At 35.5% G+C, this 23,580-nt stretch overlaps 1 protein-coding gene across 1 annotated transcript in view; it reads right to left on the reverse strand.

Moving 5' to 3' along the window:
- Usp7 (Ubiquitin-specific protease 7) overlaps nucleotides 1–23,580 on the reverse strand; it is a 747,694-nt gene that overhangs the window by 363,402 nt on the left and 360,712 nt on the right. The window contains exon 17 of the mRNA XM_090397965.1: nucleotides 4,431–4,494. Within this exon, the coding sequence (XP_090254091.1) occupies nucleotides 4,431–4,494 (64 nt within the window). The remainder of the gene's footprint in view (nucleotides 1–4,430; nucleotides 4,495–23,580) is intronic.

A 23,580-nucleotide genomic window follows, 5' to 3' on the forward strand; every position in this document is an offset into this window, starting at 1 on the left:
CAGTCTATCTTTCCTTCGATGGCATCTCTGATGATTCCATTTCCTCTCAGAATATGTCCGATCCAGTTTCCCTTTCTTCTTTTTATCCTCCTTAACAGACTTCTTTCTTTTTCTGTTCTTTTTAAGACCTCTTCATTAGTTATTTTATCTGTCCAATTGATTTTTTCCATCCTTCTCCAAATCCACATCTCAAACCTTTCCAAACTCTTAATTTCTTCAATGTCCAAGTATCAGCTGCATAGAGGGCAACACTCCACACATAACATTTTATTAGTCTTTTCTTTAGGTTTCTATCCATTTTACTTCTGAAAAGACCTCTTCATTAGCTATTTTATCTGTTCATTTGATTTTTTCTATCCTTCTCCAAATCCACATCTCAAACCTTTCCAAAATCTTAATTTCTTCTTTCTTCGATGTCCAAGTTTCAGCTGCATAGAGGGCAACACTCCACACATAACATTCTATTAGTCTTTTCTTTAGGTTTCTATCCATTTTACTTCTGAATAAATTCCATTTTCTATTAAAGGCATCTCTTCCCATCGCTATTCTTGCTTTTATGTCACTTCACTTTTACAACTTCCATCACTGTTAATCGCACTTCCTAGATATTTAAATGTCTTTACTTGATTCAATTTTTCCCCATTTATTCTGATATCCATATTTGCCTCTTTTCCTTGCTATTTTCATTACCTTTGTTTGTTTGTTTTTTGGTGTTAATTTTCATTCCATAATTGATACAGGATTCCAGTAATCTGTTCAATAGATGTTGCAGTCCTGTTTCAGTATTTGATAATAATGCCTTGTCATCTACACATCTTATTGCAAATATTTGTCTACCTCCAATTTTTATTCCTTCTTCCGAATTCTCCAGTGCTTCTTTCAACACTGCATCGGAATACATCTTAAACAAAATTGGTGACAGAGAACAGCCTTGTCTTACTCCTTGTCCAATGATGCCTGGTTCTGTTCTCTCACCATGGCAGTTTGTCTCATATATAGTGAAATAATTAGCCTTCTGTCTTTCCGATCTATACCAATCTTTTCCGTTACTTCCACCATCTTATCCCATTTTACTAAGTCAACAGCTTTTTCAAAATCTACATAACAGATATTAACTTCTTTATTCACTTCTAGACTTCTTTCACTTACTATTCTTAACAGTCCAATCGCATCTCTTTTTCCTCTACCCTTCCTGAAACCAAACTGATCTTCTCCAAGAAATTCTTCCACCTTAAATGTAATTCTTCATGTTAAGATTCTCATAAGTATTTTCGATGTATAGGAAATGAGGCTTATTGTTCTAAAATTCTTGCAGTTCACTGCATTACTTTTCTTTAGTACACGTATAAATATTAAGGGCAGAAAATGTTTTGGTAATTCTCCTTTGTTATAAATTAAATTTATTATTTTGGTTATTTCTTCAGTTCCTTTCTTCTGAAGTTGTTTCAGGAATTCTGCAGATATTTCATCTATTCCTTCTGCCTTTCCACATTTTAGTTCTTTAATGGCCATTTCTACTTCTGTCTTCAAATCTGTGGGCCTAGATCATCTTCATTTACCTTCTTTATATCTTCTAATGGCAACCCATTTGGTATATTTTCCTTGTCATATAGATCTTGAATGTATTCCTTCCATCTTAGATGAGCTATTGGAGTTTAAAAGAGTGGATGAAGGGAGACTACCCATTCTAACTTATGGATCACAAAGCTAGTCACAACTAAACAAGTAACCAAGCAAAGAACATGCCAAAGAGCAATGGAAAGAAGCATGTTAAACATCAAAAGGATAAAAAAAAAAATAAGAGCCCTAGAAATAAGACAGAACACAAGTAATTGACATCATAAGAACAGTAAAATTCCTAAAATGGAGATGGGAAGGACACGATGAGAAAACAAGATGACACATGGGATAAATCCACCACTTACTGGATACCTGGAGAGGGAAAGAGAAGTCGAAGTAGACAGAAGACCAGATGGAGAGATGAACTTACTCTAATGGCAGGATAAACCTGGTTGAGTGAGAACAAAGATACAAAATGACTTCTTTATCCTTACACATCAATATCTGATCTTTATCATCTAAGTTGTATTTGCAATTTTTTCTGTGTGATCTTTGAACTCCAACTTCCTATCAACCACAACTACAAGATTCCTAGTCACATTTTCTCGAAGCAAAGTCTTGCCAATATAATATGGCACTGGATGTTGCATGATGTAAAGCACATAACTTTACACTTACCTACACTGAATTGACAACCATTATCATTTGTTTACACTTCCAACTTATCCAAATTCACCTATACATGCAGTATATCAGTAGCATCGATTAGCACGTATGATTGTCATCTTTATCTTTGCATCATCAGCAAACAAATGAAGACCTCCTTTCAGATCCTTCCGAATATCAATACCGATATATAGATTGAACAACAACAATACAAGGAAATACCACTAGTAGCATCACATATGGCAAAGTCACAATCCCATATTTCCACTTTCCTATACCTGATTATCAATACCAACTTATCTAAGTGAACAGTTCCCATATTCTCCATTTTATGCAACAGCCTTTCGTGTGATATCCTATCAAATACCTTAGCAATTTAATGTATCTATAGTGTATCCATAACTTTTAGCCAACTCAGCAGTAATATTATTGCAATATATGAGCAACTTGCTAAAACATGATCTCCATTAAACAACCCATGTTGTTCTTTGCATGCTTCTCCATCGATCCATTTCTGTATGCAAGTTCTTATCAGTTTCTCTAAAATCTGCACAACCCCCTCAAGATACTAACAGATTGATAGTTAGACACATCAGTCTTTGCACCACCCTTAAACAACAACTCTACTGGACTGGGACCTTTCCAATGGGATTATTCCACATTCTTTCTGTTACTGTGTTAGACTCCATTTATATATGCATCTTAAGGGGCTAGCCATTTTGGCTGAACATTTCTTTATGCTGATATCTCATCTGCCCTTATTTCCAAATTATTGTCCAGGTTATGCCACAGCTCTGGAAATTCCTTCTTATGCACCTGTATCTCTTTATTGAATGTAGTGGTAGTACTGTGCACTTAGTTACATACACTAGGTTGAGAGATCTTAGTGAAGTGAGCACTCATTATGTGTACAATTGCATCTACTTTTGACACAAGTGTACTGTCTGCATGCAGTGGAGTCATTCTCGCACACTGATTCTTTCATTTACTTGCAACATCACAATAAAATTCCTTTGGGATGCCTTATTTTTCATACTTCCATTTAGCTTTCCATATTTATTTTTCCACATTCCACACTCATTTTCATGATATTCCTACCATATCATCTTTTAAGGATCTCTTGCTTAATAAAGTTGCACCTTCATTTTGCTGCCACCATATTTATTCTACTTCATGGATAATATTCAAATACTGTATCATTTAAGCATTTCTCTCTCTCGCACAAAGCTTCCCATGCTGCCATGCTAATATTCATCCCATTCAATAACTGATATCAAGTATTCAAACATGATATTCTCTAAGTTTGTGATAATTTCCAGCTTTGCAGTTTAGCATGTAACCTTCCCTAATAATAAAATCCATATTTGCAACCTCCTAGGTCAGTCTGGCATGATCACCGATGGCAAAATAGTTGGATTCATAACTGAGACTCCTAAGTCTATGATGAAATCTAACATTCTTTGATTTAAGGTTCCATTTACACATGCTGCTTGAGAAAGTTATCTCATAACAGATCAATAAATTCTCTTTCATTCTTATCATGAGATTTTGCTAATACATAATCAATGTGTGCATAGTTTAATTGCCTATAATGATTAACGAAGTACCCACCAGGGTAATTTGGCAGTGCATTTCTTTGTTCCTATCATGTATAATGCTCATGTCATCTTTATATACAGAACTCAAAAGGCATTCACATTCCAATTCTACTTATCATAAGAGAACAAAAACATTTGCTGTGATGTAAACAATCTTACCTAGATTTGCAAATATCACTTTCAAGTAAAAGAAGATTTCAAAATTCATTGATGTGCTCTACTCTGATATGTACAATAGCCATGTTGTAATCTATGCACAACATCCATATACTTTGCAACCTCCCAGGTTCTGCATAGATCACACAGCCTGTTTACAAACAAAACAGAATGATGCTTTGAATTCCACTGTGGTGTGGACATTTATTTTTACTCTTTTAGATAAGAGATGAATTTGAGTGCCTTGTGGAGACCATGTTGTGAGAAAGTTAAGCTTGCAAGAAAGGAATTCTTGGATCCATAAGGTAATCTAGGAGCTCTGTGTTCACTGTCTATTCAACTGTATTATTGATTTTCAACATGTAATCTGCTTTTCATTTAGGCCAATAACAATTCATAATTTTTGTCATATGTTATTAAAGTTATCAGGCTACTTATTCATTTGCTTACCATTTGTTCTGAGATTAATTCCATTAGCTCTCTCAGTGTGGCCATTTTCTTCACTTTAAATGTTCTGAAAACGATAGAAATAATTATAAACTGTAAACAAGTTATTTAGAACATGAGTATTAATCATGGGATTTTGTCATCCAAAATAAGAGATTTAGTTCACAATAAAAAAAAATACTCCTCAACATGATGAATAGTACTTTATTCAATCAATAATGAAGTTTGAATTCAAATATACTATATGAGTACCTTTCTGAAGCATACTTCACACAGAAGGCCTTTATAAAATTATGAAATACATTAATTGGAAAGAATCTTTGATGCCTTAAAACACAAGTGTATGCATGCATGTTTTAAGGCATTAATGCGTGTTAGTGAGAGTGAACTGTGTACTAATTCTAAATTAATTCACTCACTAAAACCTGAGAAAAATCCAACAACAAAACTCTAGACTAAACATTTGGCAAAACCAACTAACATAAAACTATTCCCTGTAATGCACACGACAGGCATGCCAGGCTGCAACACATCGCATTGACCTTGCTTGTGACCGCATGCTTCCTAGAATAGATACCTCCATACTTCACTTGTGCTCACAGGTGTCGACAACCATGGGCGGCTGAGTCAAGGCCAGTGCATGCTGGCCTTAATAGCACAATCCACATGCAAAGTGAGGAGTGCCTGATTTTCAAACATGTTTAAACTTGTCACAGCATTTAAAACCATTCCAGGCTCATATCAATTCTGATAATTTTTCACAGAACACTTATTATTACTGCGGAACACCGGTGTTCCGCGGAACGCAGTTTGGGAAATCCTGATTAAAACTATCACTAGCCTATGCTTGTGATAGTTTAGATCAGGATTTCAGCTTTCTGTCAATGAATTGAGGTTCACTACCATTTTAATAACTTCATATATCGACTTATGCTCTGCCGTAAGTGGTAATTAATTTCCATCGGGCAATTAGATGGGAGCAAATGGAACAATAGGACTGTCATCAACAGCTGCATTTTACAACGTATATCCAAATTGCAATACCAGTTATGAAGTAAATTCGGAAAGAATGACATCTACAGTATGTTACTGAGAATAATGCACATAAAAATTAATGAGATATTCAACAAACAGACTGTGGGTTTAAATCCCATCATGGAGGTTTGGGAATGAATGCTGTTTGGGGAAATAGGATGAATTTCGCTATCGGATGTGTGACACTGATGCTCTGCTTGCTGAAGGAATGAAGTTGCCTGAAGGAGGTCCTGTATTTGATGTCTAGAGCATGTTTCCTAATATATTTAATCCAGAACCATTCATGGTATCACCAATACTATACAATAAGTTTACACAACCTTCATTAAGAAAATTGGAAAAAATGGAATTCACAAAAAACAGCACTGAATAGTGAAGTCAGAAGACAATGGTGAATGTGAGGACAGCTACATTATTTGGAATTGCAGTCTCTTCATAAAGCATTTCACCATGTTTAGCACAAAGGCTTGTTAAACAGGTTTATATCATGTGGTCTTCTTCAAAATTCTGCAAAAGAGTTGCTACCAGGTTTCCCTCGAGTCATGCATTATTTGTGGTGGTTGACAGTTCTTTATCTGTAACATTTGGAATTAATGCTGGGGATCTCCCACAAGGCTGTTATTTCACCTCACCTGTTTTCTTCCTTCTATATATATATATATATATATATATATATGTAGGAAGATTGATTTACTCAGTTGATATACATTTATTAAAAAATGTTGAATGACTAGAAATTGAGAAAAATGAATACAAAGCTTAATAGTACAACTAGTTTCAGCTTGTATCAGCCTTCTTCAGGTGCACATTACAAAAGAAATAACCAGTAAAACATAGAGGAAATAACTGTAAACAACACAAAAAATTAGTATATACATATTCAATGTAAAAACACTGAAGTCTGCGCATTCAAAACTGTTCTCTCGTTGGCTTCATTGTTGGGCGTATGCATGTGTATAGCATCTCGCCAACGCCAGTATTTGACCATAGCACAATGACAGTCTGAAAGGTTGTAACTCAGGTTGTTGTTGAGAATGATTTCTCTTGATTCTATTATCTTTCTTTCTAATTCATCCAGGCAATGGAAAATGTTATCAGACTTGCCCCATAGGACTGTATGGCTAAGGTTTTCTTCATTAGAATCAGCCGAGAACAGAACATGACTAGACAAAGCACTGGCTCACATTCTCCTCGAAATGATGTCTCTCATGTTCTTCAATGCGTAGCTCGATTGATTTCTCTGTTTGGCCAAAGTATGGTATACCGCAGTTGTACCAAATCTGGCAAACACCGGGATGTTTAAGGTTGTCATGTCTAGGTTACGGACTGCTCACTAAGCTGCGGATTTTTGGAAGAGGAGTAAATAAAGCTCTTACGTTGTATTTCCTAAGAAACTTGGCCAATTTGGGTGAGACAGAGCTTATGTATGGTATAGAAATTTTACCTTTCACCCTATTGGTATCTTCTCTATTGCAAGTGGATTGATTTAATAGATATTTGTCAATTGTTTTTTGTGAATAGTCATTTAGTTGAAAAGACCTGAGAAAATTTAACTCTTTATTAAGTTCTATCTCATCATCAAGAAGAGAGCGAGCACGATGTCATAGTGTAGAAATGATTCCAAACATTTGAGGAGGATAATGATGGGATTGACCGTGGAGATATCTGTTGGTGTGGGTAGGTTTTCTGTAAATCGAGATTTTTAATTTCTCTGAGGAACAGGTCAGTTTGATGTCCAAAAAAGGAAGCTTCAAGCTCAGCCGTAAATTTTATGTTCGGATGGTGATTATTTAGATGTTACAGGAGAGATTCACAGCCATGGCTCCAAATCAGGAAAATGTCATCAATATATCTTTTCCAAATTCCTGGTTTTAAAGGATAAGAGGAGATGGCTTTAACTTCCAGATCTTCTAAACAGATGTTCACAAGTACAAGCGACAACGAATTACCCATTGCAAGACCATAATTTTGTTTATAGGTGATATCCCGAGTGGATGCAATGAGTAAGTACGGCCATGATCTTTTTAGATAATTTATCTTTGAGTAGTAAAAGAACTTCGTCCGTAGGAACATTGGTAAATAAGGAGACTATATCAAAACTAGCCATTATTTCATCTTCGTATATTTACCGGAAAAACATATGAGAGATTTAGCCAGATATTTTGAAAGTTTATATGTTGGCGAATCAATTCCTTCTACGATAGGTTGAAGTGTGGTATTTTCTTCATGAATTTTAGGAAGTCAATCATGGAATAAGTGGATGGAGAGAACGACCTACATATACCTCTGAACTACCTATATGTTTATAGGTAGTTCAGAGGTAGTTTTCAGTAGGTTGTTGTTCCAGTTGTAGAGTTCACCGGTGGGATGAATTAGAAAGAAAGATAATAGAATCAAGAGAAATGATTCTCAACCCCCTACACCTCAACAACAACCTGAGTTACAACCTTTCTGACATTGTCAAATACTGGCATTCACGAGATGCTATACACATGCCCACACCCAACAATAGAACAGTTTTGAATGCGCAGACTTCAACGTTTCTACATTGAATATGCATACGCTAACTTTTCATGCTGTTTACAGTTATTTCCTCTATGTTTTACTGGTTATTTCTTTTGTAATGTGCACCTGGCTGATACAAGTTGTACTATTAAACTTTGTTTTCATTTTTCTCAGTTTCTAGTCATTCCACATTTTTAAATAAATAAATAAATATATATATATATATATATATATATATAGGTACAATATATAAAGATGTAGGTTCAAATCTCATCTAGGCATCTGTGAAGAGCATTTATCAAATGAAAGTGAGTTTAGCCAACCTCATACAGAAGTGGGTTTTTTTTTGCTAGAAACTCGGGTTTTTTGTCCTGCATCCAGACCAGCCATGGAACATGTGCCATTTACAGATAAAAATATATGACAACCAATAAGGTTGTATCGTGATATGCTAAATAAATAAATATATACCATCTAGGCGATTTGGACAACAATTTATGGTTGATATCCTCTCATGTGGGCAGCATTTTTTTGATATCACAAGAATGAAAAATGGAATTATGCTTATGACGTTCATGCATCATTTTCTTGGTTAAATTATTCCTTTCAGTCTTCTGATGCATACACTCGCACTATATATTACTAAAGCAATTCTTATTCCCCATTCTAGTTTAAATTATTGGTACTGGAAGAAGGGTGTCAAAGCTACAAGAATGAAACATCGACAACCTTCTTCCGATACCAAGAAAATAGAGATTGTGATGAAAGTCACCAGTGAATTTTATCATAATCGCAATGTTATTTTCTGTTCATACTAAACTCAGAGTTGTGAGCAAAGTATCAATGCATTAAATAACTGATTTTGAAAAAGTTACAAGTAGGAAAGTTGCATCATTTCCACATTGCAATGATGTTTTCTGGTCTCATGCCAAAGGTACTAGGCATAACTTTTGACCAATACTCCTCTAACAGTTTTGCTCTCTCCCAAAGAAAAATTAATCTTCTTGTGTCTCTTCCTCAATTTCTTGTATAGATGATCTTTATTGTTATCCCACCATTACAAATATGCAATATTTCATCACCTTCGGATTTTCCACTAGAAAGAGAAGAAAGAGATTAGAAGAATCTTGTCCAAACTAGACACCAAAATGTCTCCTAATATTGATAGGATTTCTCCATTTGTTCCTTATGTTTTGTTTGCCTGAGTTGACTCCTATATCACTTTTAAAACTTTTTTCCTATTTCTATATTTAAATGGGTTTGGCACTAGACCTATTAGGTGAGCTCCCAACATCATCAGGTTTGCCTATATTCAGCCCATTCTGAACAAAGGAATACTTCTTATCTAATTAGATAAGAATCAGATCAGAAGAATTAACTGAAGAAATTCTATTTATACACTACTTTGAAATCTCATAAGCTAATAAATGATTGCCAGTATTGTTTGCTCCCAATGGCGATGAAGAGAGGATTCCTTCTTATGTCATTCAGCTTTGGATAAATGTGGGGAGGAATCTCAAATGAGTGCTCTTAGATATTTAACCGGATTTGGCACTAGACCTATTAAGTTAGCTCACATCATATGACCTGCCTTCTAACTTCTGGAACTGAATTATCAGTTTTCTGTTGGAATGGAAAATACAAGTCACGGTTAATGGACAATTATCCTTAAACTCTACAACCAATACTCAAGGATGATCATTATCCTTAATGAGTGCAACTAATACTGAGTTCCATAAGGCTCTATTCTTTCACCCACTCTTCCTTCTTAATCAATGGTGTTCAAAGTAAATCCCATGTACAGTTTTGATGACAGCACACTGCACTGCACTTTCATTTGACATAACTTGCAAAACTTTCAGCATATCAATTTCCACAATTGTGCACTCTAATCTTATTCTACAGAAACAAATGCCATAATATAGAAGGAGAAAGAATTTTTTGGTTACAGGATATGTAATTAATCAACAATTAAGATAATTTCCGTAATTTGGGTAGCACACAAATTAGTAAAGCATAGAGACTGGCATGCATGTGACTCAACAAACTGCAGATACTATTCCTGATAATATATGTACGTTGTTGTATAATTAATACAAAAATAATGAAACTTACATTTTATAGAATTTCCACCAATCAAGGCTTCATCAGCAGTATAAAATTTAAATTTCAACCACAACAATCAAAACCTGTGAGTCAGGCATAAATGACAGATGCAGTCTCAAGTTTCCCCCCAAACCCCCAACATTTTTTTAAACAAATTAGATATAAATAATTTTTAAAAAAAATCAAAGGATATGAAATCATCATCAGTTTCCAGATATGTACCCTCAATGGGAGTACAGGTTGCTATGACAGCACTACAGAATTAAGTTTACATTATGATTAATCTCCTATCAACAATTTTCCTCCAAATTAGTCTATTATTTGTCAGTATGATAACATTGTCATATCTAACATTTTATGCTTCTAAGGCACTTCTGACTGAATCAACCCATCTAGATCTTGGTCTTCCTCTGGATCTCTTTCCTGCCATCTTGGCATCAAATACTGTTTCGCTTACCTTTCCTCATCCATTCTATTTAAATAGCCATACCAACTTAGATTAGCTCAGATGACACATGCTTGAATGCTAATAATGTCAAGTTCCTTTCTAATATCTTCACTTTTAATAACATTCTGCCATTGATTCACTCCCTAATTTTTCTCAGCACCCTCATATCTGTGGTCTCTAGTATTTAATCAAGTGCTTTAAAAGTTAGATTTCTGACCTAACTCTCAGATCCATAACTTAAAACTGGTTTGAACACTGTCTTGTATACAGCTCATTTAGTGTTTTGACTAATTTCTCTCTTATTCCATATAAATTTATTCAGCTGGTAACCAGCCAATACCAGGTTTGATTATTCTGTTCTATTTCCAGTTTATTTTACATGTTATATAAGATCTCCATTCAGAATGCATCTGAAGTTTTCTATGCTTCTGCCTATTTTCATAGTTTGGTCTTTTTATTACTGATTTTCATGCCAAATTTGTCACAGATGTTATTCAATTTAGTTAGAGAATCCTGGGGACTTGTACTAGATGTGGTTAGGAGTACATCATCATGTGCAAAAAGCCTCTTTGATAATGTATGATAACTCCAATTATACTATCCAGTTTAAAGTCACTTTCTTTTGTATTGTGATCCATCTAGATGATGAATAAGAGTGGAGATAATGTACATCTTTGTCTTACACCTGAATTTACATCAAACCATCTTTGTGTATTTCCTTCAATTCTAACTGAAGGTATAAGGACTTAAATATTGCTCTGTATAATGTTCCATTTACCTCATATAACTGTAGTTTTGAAAAGCTTTTCTCTGGATACCTTGTCGTATGCCTTTTCCATATTTACAAAACTTAAGTATAAATCCTTGTCGTATTCCTGTTTTCTCAATTATTTGTTAAAATCGAAATCTGATCTTGACAACATCTATTTGGCCTGAACCTAGCTTGTTCTTCTCCAAGTTTCTCTTCCACAATCTTTCCCAACCTCTTTTCAAGTATGCTTACATAATTCTTATCTGGAACACAAGGCCATTAAAGTTATGGATGTTCTAGATCACTTGAACTCAAATAAATCAGCAACCATTTTACTACCTTCTAATATCAAGAATATTTCTAAGAGAATCATCCAACTATTTAGTTCCACTAAATTCAATGTGACTTTTCATCTGGTTAACAAACTATCTTCCTCTCTAGGCTCTGTAAAGGATAAGCTTCCACCTCCATACTGCCCCAGTATTTACCAGATACCTTGCCCTTGTGAGTTAACTTATTCAGCAAACTGATGAACATTCATCTAATAGAATTAATTACTATTCATTAACGTTACTACTCCATCACAGTAGAGTTATGAATCTCTCATGTAAATACACAATAATTTAGATTATTTTGTATTTTCATGTTTCTGTTCATAATGGAATGAATTATGTGGTAACATGTAATTCATTCCATTATCTGGTACACAGAAAAATATTCTTTACATAAAAAAATAATTAGTAATGAACAGTGTTTATGTACATTATTAATAATTGCAGTAAACGACATGAAGTTTAGGACTTTTTTTCAGCAAGAGGGTTTAAACCTCTTGCTGAAAAAAAGAACACATCAGGCTTTAATTACACTGCCACTTTAAGCAGCAGTGTAATTAAAACTTACACTGAGCTTTTTTTAGGTCAGAGATTAATATCATCAACCTGCATGATACCACCTCCAAACATAGTGAAGGCATAAAGTGGCTTGGAAAAAAAGAAAAAAAAATCAAATTTGATTTCTACATAAAGGTTTTGGTTTATGTAAAAAAAAAAAAAAAAAAATATATATATATATATATATATATCTGGAATCCTTTGGTGTGTGGGAATCACATAAAAAAAAAACCTTACAGACATATATAATGCTATACATTATGGGAAAGGCCATTACCCAGACTTGTTTTTACTTTATTGAAGTCTCATCAGTGGTTGCCAGACCCAAAAGTGATACCAAGGTTGAAGTAATGCAGAAGTCATATTTCCACATAGAAGTAGCGAAAAGGTGCCACACTTTATTAATAAATTACTCTGGACTAAAGACAGAGGTTGAAAGTTTTTTTTTTTACTTGGTTATACTTTAAATTAACGTGTGCACATTGCAATACGGGAAACACGGGTAAATGATGTGAAGCCATTAGCCTCTATATACAAATAGCCCAGTCATGAAGTGACTTCATGTGCTAATTTTGATTGCTTATACTTGGATAAAGGATGAAACCAAGAATACAATTTCTTGAAATCTTTCATTTATAGCATGACAAGGTGTAAAAACATCAATTATATAAATTCAATATTAAATACAAGGATAATCAGATGGGGAATTGGACAATAAGAGTTATCTGTGCCTATGGTCCCACTGAAGGTTCTAGTGAAGAATAAATGGAAAGGAATTTTTCGAGGCATGAGAGAAGGACTGACACAATGAAAAAGAAGTCAGTCCTTGTTAAAGATCTGAACAGGAGAGTAGAAAAATGATTACCAGGCATGCAGAAATGTTTTGGGAAGATTTAAAGCAAACAGCACAAGTAATAATAATGGTAAGTACTTGTTGGCTTTCTGTTCAGGACAAGGAAGAGTTATTACTAACTCCACCAACTTCGTGTGTAGAGGCTTAAGTGCTGTGAGGACATCATGTTGGAGGCTTAATGGAATGTATACAGCACTCAGAAAGGATTAACCTAGGTTTAATAATTTCTATATTTCGTCCTGGTCACTAGGACATCTTTGGGGATTATAAAAACAACTAATGTAACATGAACACAAATATTATACAATATTAAGCCCAACCACGTAGGCAACTAAATAGGCTGGCCTATTTAAAAAAGCTGTCGGGATACAAGAGTGATACCGAACTGCGTTAAACTAAAAGCCAATTTCCATTCCAAAAAAGCCCTCTGCATATATAACCGTGCCAGCCTGGCATTACTATGCGAGCAATTCGCCTCTACTCGTGCCACCCTCTCAGTGACGAACGCCGCCATTGGCTCCTTACATTCAGAGCTCTCCACGATTCTTAACCCTGAACTTTGGTCGATTCTCTCTGTCATTTTGGAAATTACTGCACAGAAAGAATTTCAAAAAATAAAAAATAAACACATCAAGAAATATAACAACCTGGTTAAAGACAAACCACAACCGCAAAATCAATCATTCAAGACAGTAGTAAACTTTACTTCCAAAAGGCTCAACGACGATGCCGTAAGCGCCCTATGCCTCGGCCCTAATTTCGCTGTCGCTCCGAAGGAAGTGCCAGTGCTTGATGTAATGTTTAACATTGAATGTGGGATCGGTCACATACCGTCAGAGATAGTCAACAACATCAGACTTGACGTAGCCAACATCCTCGCTCATTCTTTGCCTCCAAAAAGTAATTTATCGTATGCCCAACGCACAGCTCTCCTGAAATTATGCAAAGAAAAAAGTATCGTCATCACCAGAGCGGATAAGGGTAATGCCACAGTCGTTCTTAATACTGGTGAATACAATCGTAAAATGAATATTATCCTCCGAGATTGTGCTACCTACATCCCGCTAGAATATGACCCCACAAAAACACAAGTTAAGAAATTAAAAATCTTACTTAAAAAAGTATCTTCCTGGCCCCCTGACATCACGAAAAAACTTAACCCCACCGAATATATGGTTTACCAAAAATCCACAAACCCAATTCCCCACTTAGACCTATAGTAGATGCCACCAACGCATCTTGCTACAGACTGTCTAAGCAGCTGGCCAACTCTCTGACCCTCCACACTGGAAGGTCCACATCCTATATAAAAAACTCTATCCACTTTAAAGCTCTTATAGAAAATTTAACCGTGAATAACACAGACATATTGGTAAGCTTTGATATCTCCTCTTTGTTTACCAATATTCCCTTAACTGACACCTTATCTCTCTTAGAAAACGTTTTTCCATCTGACATCATAGATCTCTTTTCCTTTGCCATTAACTCTGGGTATTTTTCTTGGAAGAACAAAATCTACAAGCAGATAGAGGGAACTGTTAATATTCCATTTTTTTATATTGGTTCTTTATGTGTGCCTAACTCGACCCCACCCAGGAATGCTTCCTTTTCGGACACTGGCAAATTTATTTTTTATTGCTGTGCAAGCCAGAGTCCTATAATATGAGCTTATTCAAATTCAGGGAATATTCCTAGGTTAATTGGCATTCATTCTAGTATACACTAAATAGATATCGGTACTAATTGCAATCATGGCCAATAATCTATTACTCAAATACTTTCATTAAGTTCCCTCCCTCTATGGTTCTAAATTTCTTTGCAAGTGGTAATTTGAATTCTTGAGGTCAGGCATATACAACAAAACATGCTTATTGGAACAAATTACACTTTACAACTATAATTGGAATAGGATACTAAGCTTTTCAAAATCACTTGCTAAGTTAGTTACTCAATGCTAATTTAACAAAACACTCACAGATCAAATTGCTAATCACACACAAACTATAAAACATTAAAACTAGCTAACTATGTTATTCTAAATCAAACTCTTATTGCATGCTACATTTAAAGACATTTCACAATCCGTTACTATTCTGGTATAGATCATCTACAAAAATTACAAATTCACATATAATCTCAGTCACATGCAGCCAAAATTTCACTCCTGACATTCCTTTGTTCAGCAGAATTACTCTATCTCAAAATACAAATCCTTATTATAGTCCACTATGAATTGTCCACTTAATATAATCTGATATTAAATTCTGTCTCATTCAAACATATAGTAAAGGTCTTTACGTTACCCAATCTTTTTCCGAAGGTCTGTTAACGGCCACGTGTTATTCAGGTCCTCCTTTGATCAGTTGCTTCTGCAATAGGCTTATGACTACGCTGTCCGTTTTACATTCTTCCGGACTTGAACTTCTAACTGCCTCGATACAGTGTTGTCTCGTATCGAGACAACACTGTATCTCGTATCGAGACTTGTACTAGATGTGGTTAGGAGTACATCATCATGTGCAAAAAGCCTCTTTGATAATGTATGATAACTCCAATTATACTATCCAGTTTAAAGTCACTTTCTTTTGTATTGTGATCCATCTAGATGATGAATAAGAGTGGAGATAATGTACATCTTTGTCTTACACCTGAATTTACATCAAACCATCTTTGTGTATTTCCTTCAATTCTAACTGAAGGTATAAGGACTTAAATATTGCTCTGTATAATGTTCCATTTACCTCATATAACTGTAGTTTTGAAAAGCTTTTCTCTGGATACCTTGTCGTATGCCTTTTCCATATTTACAAAACTTAAGTATAAATCCTTGTCGTATTCCTGTTTTCTCAATTATTTGTTAAAATCGAAATCTGATCTTGACAACATCTATTTGGCCTGAACCTAGCTTGTTCTTCTCCAAGTTTCTCTTCCACAATCTTTCCCAACCTCTTTTCAAGTATGCTTACATAATTCTTATCTGGAACACAAGGCCATTAAAGTTATGGATGTTCTAGATCACTTGAACTCAAATAAATCAGCAACCATTTTACTACCTTCTAATATCAAGAATATTTCTAAGAGAATCATCCAACTATTTAGTTCCACTAAATTCAATGTGACTTTTCATCTGGTTAACAAACTATCTTCCTCTCTAGGCTCTGTAAAGGATAAGCTTCCACCTCCATACTGCCCCAGTATTTACCAGATACCTTGCCCTTGTGAGTTAACTTATTCAGCAAACTGATGAACATTCATCTAATAGAATTAATTACTATTCATTAACGTTACTACTCCATCACAGTAGAGTTATGAATCTCTCATGTAAATACACAATAATTTAGATTATTTTGTATTTTCATGTTTCTGTTCATAATGGAATGAATTATGTGGTAACATGTAATTCATTCCATTATCTGGTACACAGAAAAATATTCTTTACATAAAAAAATAATTAGTAATGAACAGTGTTTATGTACATTATTAATAATTGCAGTAAACGACATGAAGTTTAGGACTTTTTTTCAGCAAGAGGGTTTAAACCTCTTGCTGAAAAAAAGAACACATCAGGCTTTAATTACACTGCCACTTTAAGCAGCAGTGTAATTAAAACTTACACTGAGCTTTTTTTAGGTCAGAGATTAATATCATCAACCTGCATGATACCACCTCCAAACATAGTGAAGGCATAAAGTGGCTTGGAAAAAAAGAAAAAAAAATCAAATTTGATTTCTACATAAAGGTTTTGGTTTATGTAAAAAAAAAAAAAAAAAATATATATATATATATATATATATATCTGGAATCCTTTGGTGTGTGGGAATCACATAAAAAAAAAACCTTACAGACATATATAATGCTATACATTATGGGAAAGGCCATTACCCAGACTTGTTTTTACTTTATTGAAGTCTCATCAGTGGTTGCCAGACCCAAAAGTGATACCAAGGTTGAAGTAATGCAGAAGTCATATTTCCACATAGAAGTAGCGAAAAGGTGCCACACTTTATTAATAAATTACTCTGGACTAAAGACAGAGGTTGAAAGTTTTTTTTTTTACTTGGTTATACTTTAAATTAACGTGTGCACATTGCAATACGGGAAACACGGGTAAATGATGTGAAGCCATTAGCCTCTATATACAAATAGCCCAGTCATGAAGTGACTTCATGTGCTAATTTTGATTGCTTATACTTGGATAAAGGATGAAACCAAGAATACAATTTCTTGAAATCTTTCATTTATAGCATGACAAGGTGTAAAAACATCAATTATATAAATTCAATATTAAATACAAGGATAATCAGATGGGGAATTGGACAATAAGAGTTATCTGTGCCTATGGTCCCACTGAAGGTTCTAGTGAAGAATAAATGGAAAGGAATTTTTCGAGGCATGAGAGAAGGACTGACACAATGAAAAAGAAGTCAGTCCTTGTTAAAGATCTGAACAGGAGAGTAGAAAAATGATTACCAGGCATGCAGAAATGTTTTGGGAAGATTTAAAGCAAACAGCACAAGTAATAATAATGGTAAGTACTTGTTGGCTTTCTGTTCAGGACAAGGAAGAGTTATTACTAACTCCACCAACTTCGTGTGTAGAGGCTTAAGTGCTGTGAGGACATCATGTTGGAGGCTTAATGGAATGTATACAGCACTCAGAAAGGATTAACCTAGGTTTAATAATTTCTATATTTCGTCCTGGTCACTAGGACATCTTTGGGGATTATAAAAACAACTAATGTAACATGAACACAAATATTATACAATATTAAGCCCAACCACGTAGGCAACTAAATAGGCTGGCCTATTTAAAAAAGCTGTCGGGATACAAGAGTGATACCGAACTGCGTTAAACTAAAAGCCAATTTCCATTCCAAAAAAGCCCTCTGCATATATAACCGTGCCAGCCTGGCATTACTATGCGAGCAATTCGCCTCTACTCGTGCCACCCTCTCAGTGACGAACGCCGCCATTGGCTCCTTACATTCAGAGCTCTCCACGATTCTTAACCCTGAACTTTGGTCGATTCTCTCTGTCATTTTGGAAATTACTGCACAGAAAGAATTTCAAAAAATAAAAAATAAACACATCAAGAAATATAACAACCTGGTTAAAGACAAACCACAACCGCAAAATCAATCATTCAAGACAGTAGTAAACTTTACTTCCAAAAGGCTCAACGACGATGCCGTAAGCGCCCTATGCCTCGGCCCTAATTTCGCCGTCGCTCCGAAGGAAGTGCCAGTGCTTGATGTAATGTTTAACATTGAATGTGGGATCGGTCACATACCGTCAGAGATAGTCAACAACATCAGACTTGACGTAGCCAACATCCTCGCTCATTCTTTGCCTCCAAAAAGTAATTTATCGTATGCCCAACGCACAGCTCTCCTGAAATTATGCAAAGAAAAAAGTATCGTCATCACCAGAGCGGATAAGGGTAATGCCACAGTCGTTCTTAATACTGGTGAATACAATCGTAAAATGAATATTATCCTCCGAGATTGTGCTACCTACATCCCGCTAGAATATGACCCCACAAAAACACAAGTTAAGAAATTAAAAATCTTACTTAAAAAAGTATCTTCCTGGCCCCCTGACATCACGAAAAAACTTAACCCCACCGAATATACGGTTTACCAAAAATCCACAAACCCAATTCCCCACTTAGACCTATAGTAGATGCCACCAACGCATCTTGCTACAGACTGTCTAAGCAGCTGGCCAACTCTCTGACCCTCCACACTGGAAGGTCCACATCCTATATAAAAAACTCTATCCACTTTAAAGCTCTTATAGAAAATTTAACCGTGAATAACACAGACATATTGGTAAGCTTTGATATCTCCTCTTTGTTTACCAATATTCCCTTAACTGACACCTTATCTCTCTTAGAAAACGTTTTTCCATCTGACATCATAGATCTCTTTTCCTTTGCCATTAACTCTGGGTATTTTTCTTGGAAGAACAAAATCTACAAGCAGATAGAGGGAACTGTTAATATTCCATTTTTTTATATTGGTTCTTTATGTGTGCCTAACTCGACCCCACCCAGGAATGCTTCCTTTTCGGACACTGGCAAATTTATTTTTTATTGCTGTGCAAGCCAGAGTCCTATAATATGAGCTTATTCAAATTCAGGGAATATTCCTAGGTTAATTGGCATTCATTCTAGTATACACTAAATAGATATCGGTACTAATTGCAATCATGGCCAATAATCTATTACTCAAATACTTTCATTAAGTTCCCTCCCTCTATGGTTCTAAATTTCTTTGCAAGTGGTAATTTGAATTCTTGAGGTCAGGCATATACAACAAAACATGCTTATTGGAACAAATTACACTTTACAACTATAATTGGAATAGGATACTAAGCTTTTCAAAATCACTTGCTAAGTTAGTTACTCAATGCTAATTTAACAAAACACTCACAGATCAAATTGCTAATCACACACAAACTATAAAACATTAAAACTAGCTAACTATGTTATTCTAAATCAAACTCTTATTGCATGCTACATTTAAAGACATTTCACAATCCGTTACTATTCTGGTATAGATCATCTACAAAAATTACAAATTCACATATAATCTCAGTCACATGCAGCCAAAATTTCACTCCTGACATTCCTTTGTTCAGCAGAATTACTCTATCTCAAAATACAAATCCTTATTATAGTCCACTATGAATTGTCCACTTAATATAATCTGATATTAAATTCTGTCTCATTCAAACATATAGTAAAGGTCTTTACGTTACCCAATCTTTTTCCGAAGGTCTGTTAACGGCCACGTGTTATTCAGGTCCTCCTTTGATCAGTTGCTTCTGCAATAGGCTTATGACTACGCTGTCCGTTTTACATTCTTCCGGACTTGAACTTCTAACTGCCTCGATACAGTGTTGTCTCTGCTCCTACTTGAGTGGGACATCCAGCGATTGGCACAATTTCTGCGTAGGCCAATGATTCGCATGCTGCTCGCCATGAAATCTTACAGGCCTTCTTACTCAGAAGGCCTGTCCACTATCTGGCATAATGAGACCCTCTCGCTTGTCACTACTCCATCGACTAGTCAGGAACAACCAGAAAAAAGCCTCCCATTATCGTGTGCATTGCCTTATATTTTGTCCCTTCTTTTCCACACGCCCCTTAGTTTCCATGCCCTCAAGATGATCCTCAAAGTCCTAGCTGCCGTTAGGTGCTGTATTCTAGGTAATCGTGCTTACATCATCTTCCTCGTATGTTGTAGCTTGCGGCATTACGGCCGATTCGTGCATATTTAATTCAACCTTTGCATTGGTACTCTTAACTTCTTTGGCGACTTACTAAGTTTAAGACAGCTTAATGGGACCAGATTATACTACTATTTCCTTATTACAAATTCATTAATCCGATAATCCTTCAGTTTAGTTTTCAACTACAAGATTTTTCTATTGCGATTTACATGTTATTACAAAACTTCCTATACAACAAAATTTAGAGCGGTGTGCTGTTAATTAGGTATTATCTGAGTTAGCCAAATTCTCATGTTAGATTCTGAATGAATAGTTTCTTTAAATTCGTCCATTCAGGATCGACCAGAACCGCCATGGGTTCCCCCCCCCCCCCTCTTGCCAATTTTTATATGGAAGATTTTGAAAAACAAGCCATAGACTCAGCCCCACTCAAACCTTCTATCTGGCTAAGATATGTAGATGATGTGTTCTCTATTTGGCCTAATGGCCCAGACACGTTAGACTCCTTTCCTCAGTCATCTCAACAGCCTACATCCAAGAATCCAGTTTACTATGAAAAAGGAAAAGAACAATTGTTTACCCTTTCTAGACACCTTAGTTACACGCCTGCCTAATGGTACACTTGGCTTCACTGTATACAGAAAACCCAAACACACAGCCAGATACATTCACAAACTCTCCCACCACCCCTCTCAACAATATGGCATTATTAAAACTCTTACCAAGAGAGCCCACAATCTTTGGTCCAGTGGAACCGCCCTCACTACTACATACACAGCACTTTCCAATGGCTACAGCGATCACAGTATCAAAAAATAATCAGTTCCTACCCCATTCCCCATCCTTCTTGTCAACAAGAGTTTAAAAATGCCATCACCATACCCTTCATCCATGGCACATCCGAAAAAATAGCCAAGATTCTAAAAAGGTACAACCTACACACAGCATATAAGCCCCACCGCAAACTTGCTACCCTTATCCATTCTACAAAACATCAGCTCCCTCCTCTCTCTCTCTGCCTGGAGTTTACAAAGTACCCTGTTCCTGTAAGCTGGCATACTTTGGAACAGACAGGCAGATCAGCATCCATCTGCCTGGAGGAACACAAGTCTTACATCTCTAAACACAACTATGGTCAGTCAGGCTTGGCTGACCATGTCTTGGACACCACCCACAGGGTCTCTTGGAAGAAAACCATCATGCTCCACCACAGCAAATTCAAAAAAAAAAAAGAGAGAGACTATTCTTAGAATCAACAGCAGCTCTCAGAAATCAACCAAATCTCAATAAATATGGTTGCATTAAGCTTCCAAAGATTTTGGAAACACTCATCACCAGAAGTCCCACCTTACTTTCCAGGCCACCTACAACCGCCCTTAGAGGGTGTTCCACTTAGATAGGACTTTAGTGTCACCCACATGGTTGGGCTTAGTATTGTATAATATTTGTGTTCATTTTACATTAGTTGTTTTTGTAATCCCCAAAGATGTCCTAGTGACTAGGACGAAATACAGGAAGTATTAAACCTATGTTAATCCTTTCTGAGTGCTGTATATATTCCATTAAGCCTCCAACATGATAACTCCACCAACATAAAAATTTGTAAAACTTCACATGGAGAGAGGATGCAAGGAATAAATAAATTCTCACTATTTTATTGTCGACAGTGATTTTTTCCCACTGCCTCAGGACACAAGGATATACAGAAGATTTGAAATAGGAAGTGTTCAGCAGGGGAAATTGAACTTCATATTGATAAGAAGGATGTGTGAGTTTTGAAATGAATCAACATTAAACAGCTATCAGCTGTGAACTATAGACTCAAATACAAACATCATTCAAGAAAAACTGAGAGACTTAGAAAACCAAAAACAAACCTTGGAGATTCAGTGGTAAACCCTAAACAAAACTCTGATTGATATTATTTAACCAGTGGCATCTGATAAGGTAATCTGCAAGCAGAGAAAAATTTGAACTCCATGGTGGACTCAGGAAGTTAAGGAGACAGTGAAGGAAAATAAGGAAGTATATATCGAAAGTTACTAGCAAGTGAGTCAGCTTGTGCTCAGGGAATACAGAGAAAAATCTAAGAAAGCAGCAAAACAATCATTGTGCAAAATTAGCTAAAAAGTTCATGGGAAGACTTTGGTAAGAACGTAGAAAATTAATATCACAAAGTTGATAAAATATTCTGGAGGCTGTTGAAAAAGCTTAAAAATGGAAGAAACAGTAATGGAAAAGAAATCAAAGATATAAATGTGACATGAAAGACTCAAGATAAAATATTCCAGATATCCGTAGCAAACTTTTAAAGATTGATAAATGAAACAATTAACAGGAATGCAGTCTGCAATACATATCAATACTTGAAGTTGCAAAAGCCATCAAAACCCTGAAATGTGAAAAGGCAGCTTGGGTAGGTAATATTCAACCACAAATGCTGAAATGTTGAGGTATAAAAGTTTTAGTGGCTGTGTGTAATTCAGAGGGCCGAATTCCAGATGATTGGTGCAGAGCACTCATAGTACTATCTATTTAAAAAAAAAAAGGTGGGGGGAAGATAAGGCTGAATGTGAAATTTACACAATAATTTCCGTACTGTGTTCCTGGTAAGTTTTATCAAGTCTATGTAAGAAAGAGTCAAGAAAATTTGTGGAAGGTCACTTTGAAAAGCTGGATTCAGGCAAATTTCAGGTTGTCGACATCAGATTTTCAGTTTACAAAAAATAATCGGAATATTACAAGAATCTGTGTTTTAAGTTTTGTAGATCTGGAAAAGGAGTATGACAGGGTGCCAACAGTAAGGTTGTTTCAAATGCCACAGGTGTCAGCAGTTAGAACTGAAGGAAGTACAGAAAGATAGTTTCATATTAAATCAGGTGTGCACAAGGAACAACGAAAGACATGAAAATAGGCAGTAACATTGAAAACATTGACTACATCCTGAATGGAGAAACATTAAAACCTTTTAGCAATTTAGATACAATTTTGCTTTCTTGAAAGCAAACACTGCAAAGCAGGAAAATGATTCTAATAATTTTTATACATAGCATGGTATATTCTATATACAGCTTTTCTTGTGTGCAAATATACATATGTAATCTTCAAATGGTACAAATTACTGTTGTGAATCCAGACATAATTTCATAGAAGCACGCAGGTGGAACAGATAACATGTATAATTATTGCCAAACCATAATATGTAAAATGCACTCAGGAAAAGCTGTAAACTCAGTAAGTTAGTACTAGTACCACCATGAGTGAGCAAAGGCTTAAATAACCTGGAAACCTTGTTCCAGGTTATTTAACACACCTTTTTTTTTTTGCAGG

Source organism: Typopeltis vanoorti, chromosome 9, assembly GCF_054136105.1.
Source record: "Typopeltis vanoorti isolate ZY-2024b chromosome 9, IOZ_Tvanoo_1.0, whole genome shotgun sequence".
NCBI lineage: Eukaryota > Metazoa > Arthropoda > Arachnida > Uropygi > Thelyphonidae > Typopeltis > Typopeltis vanoorti.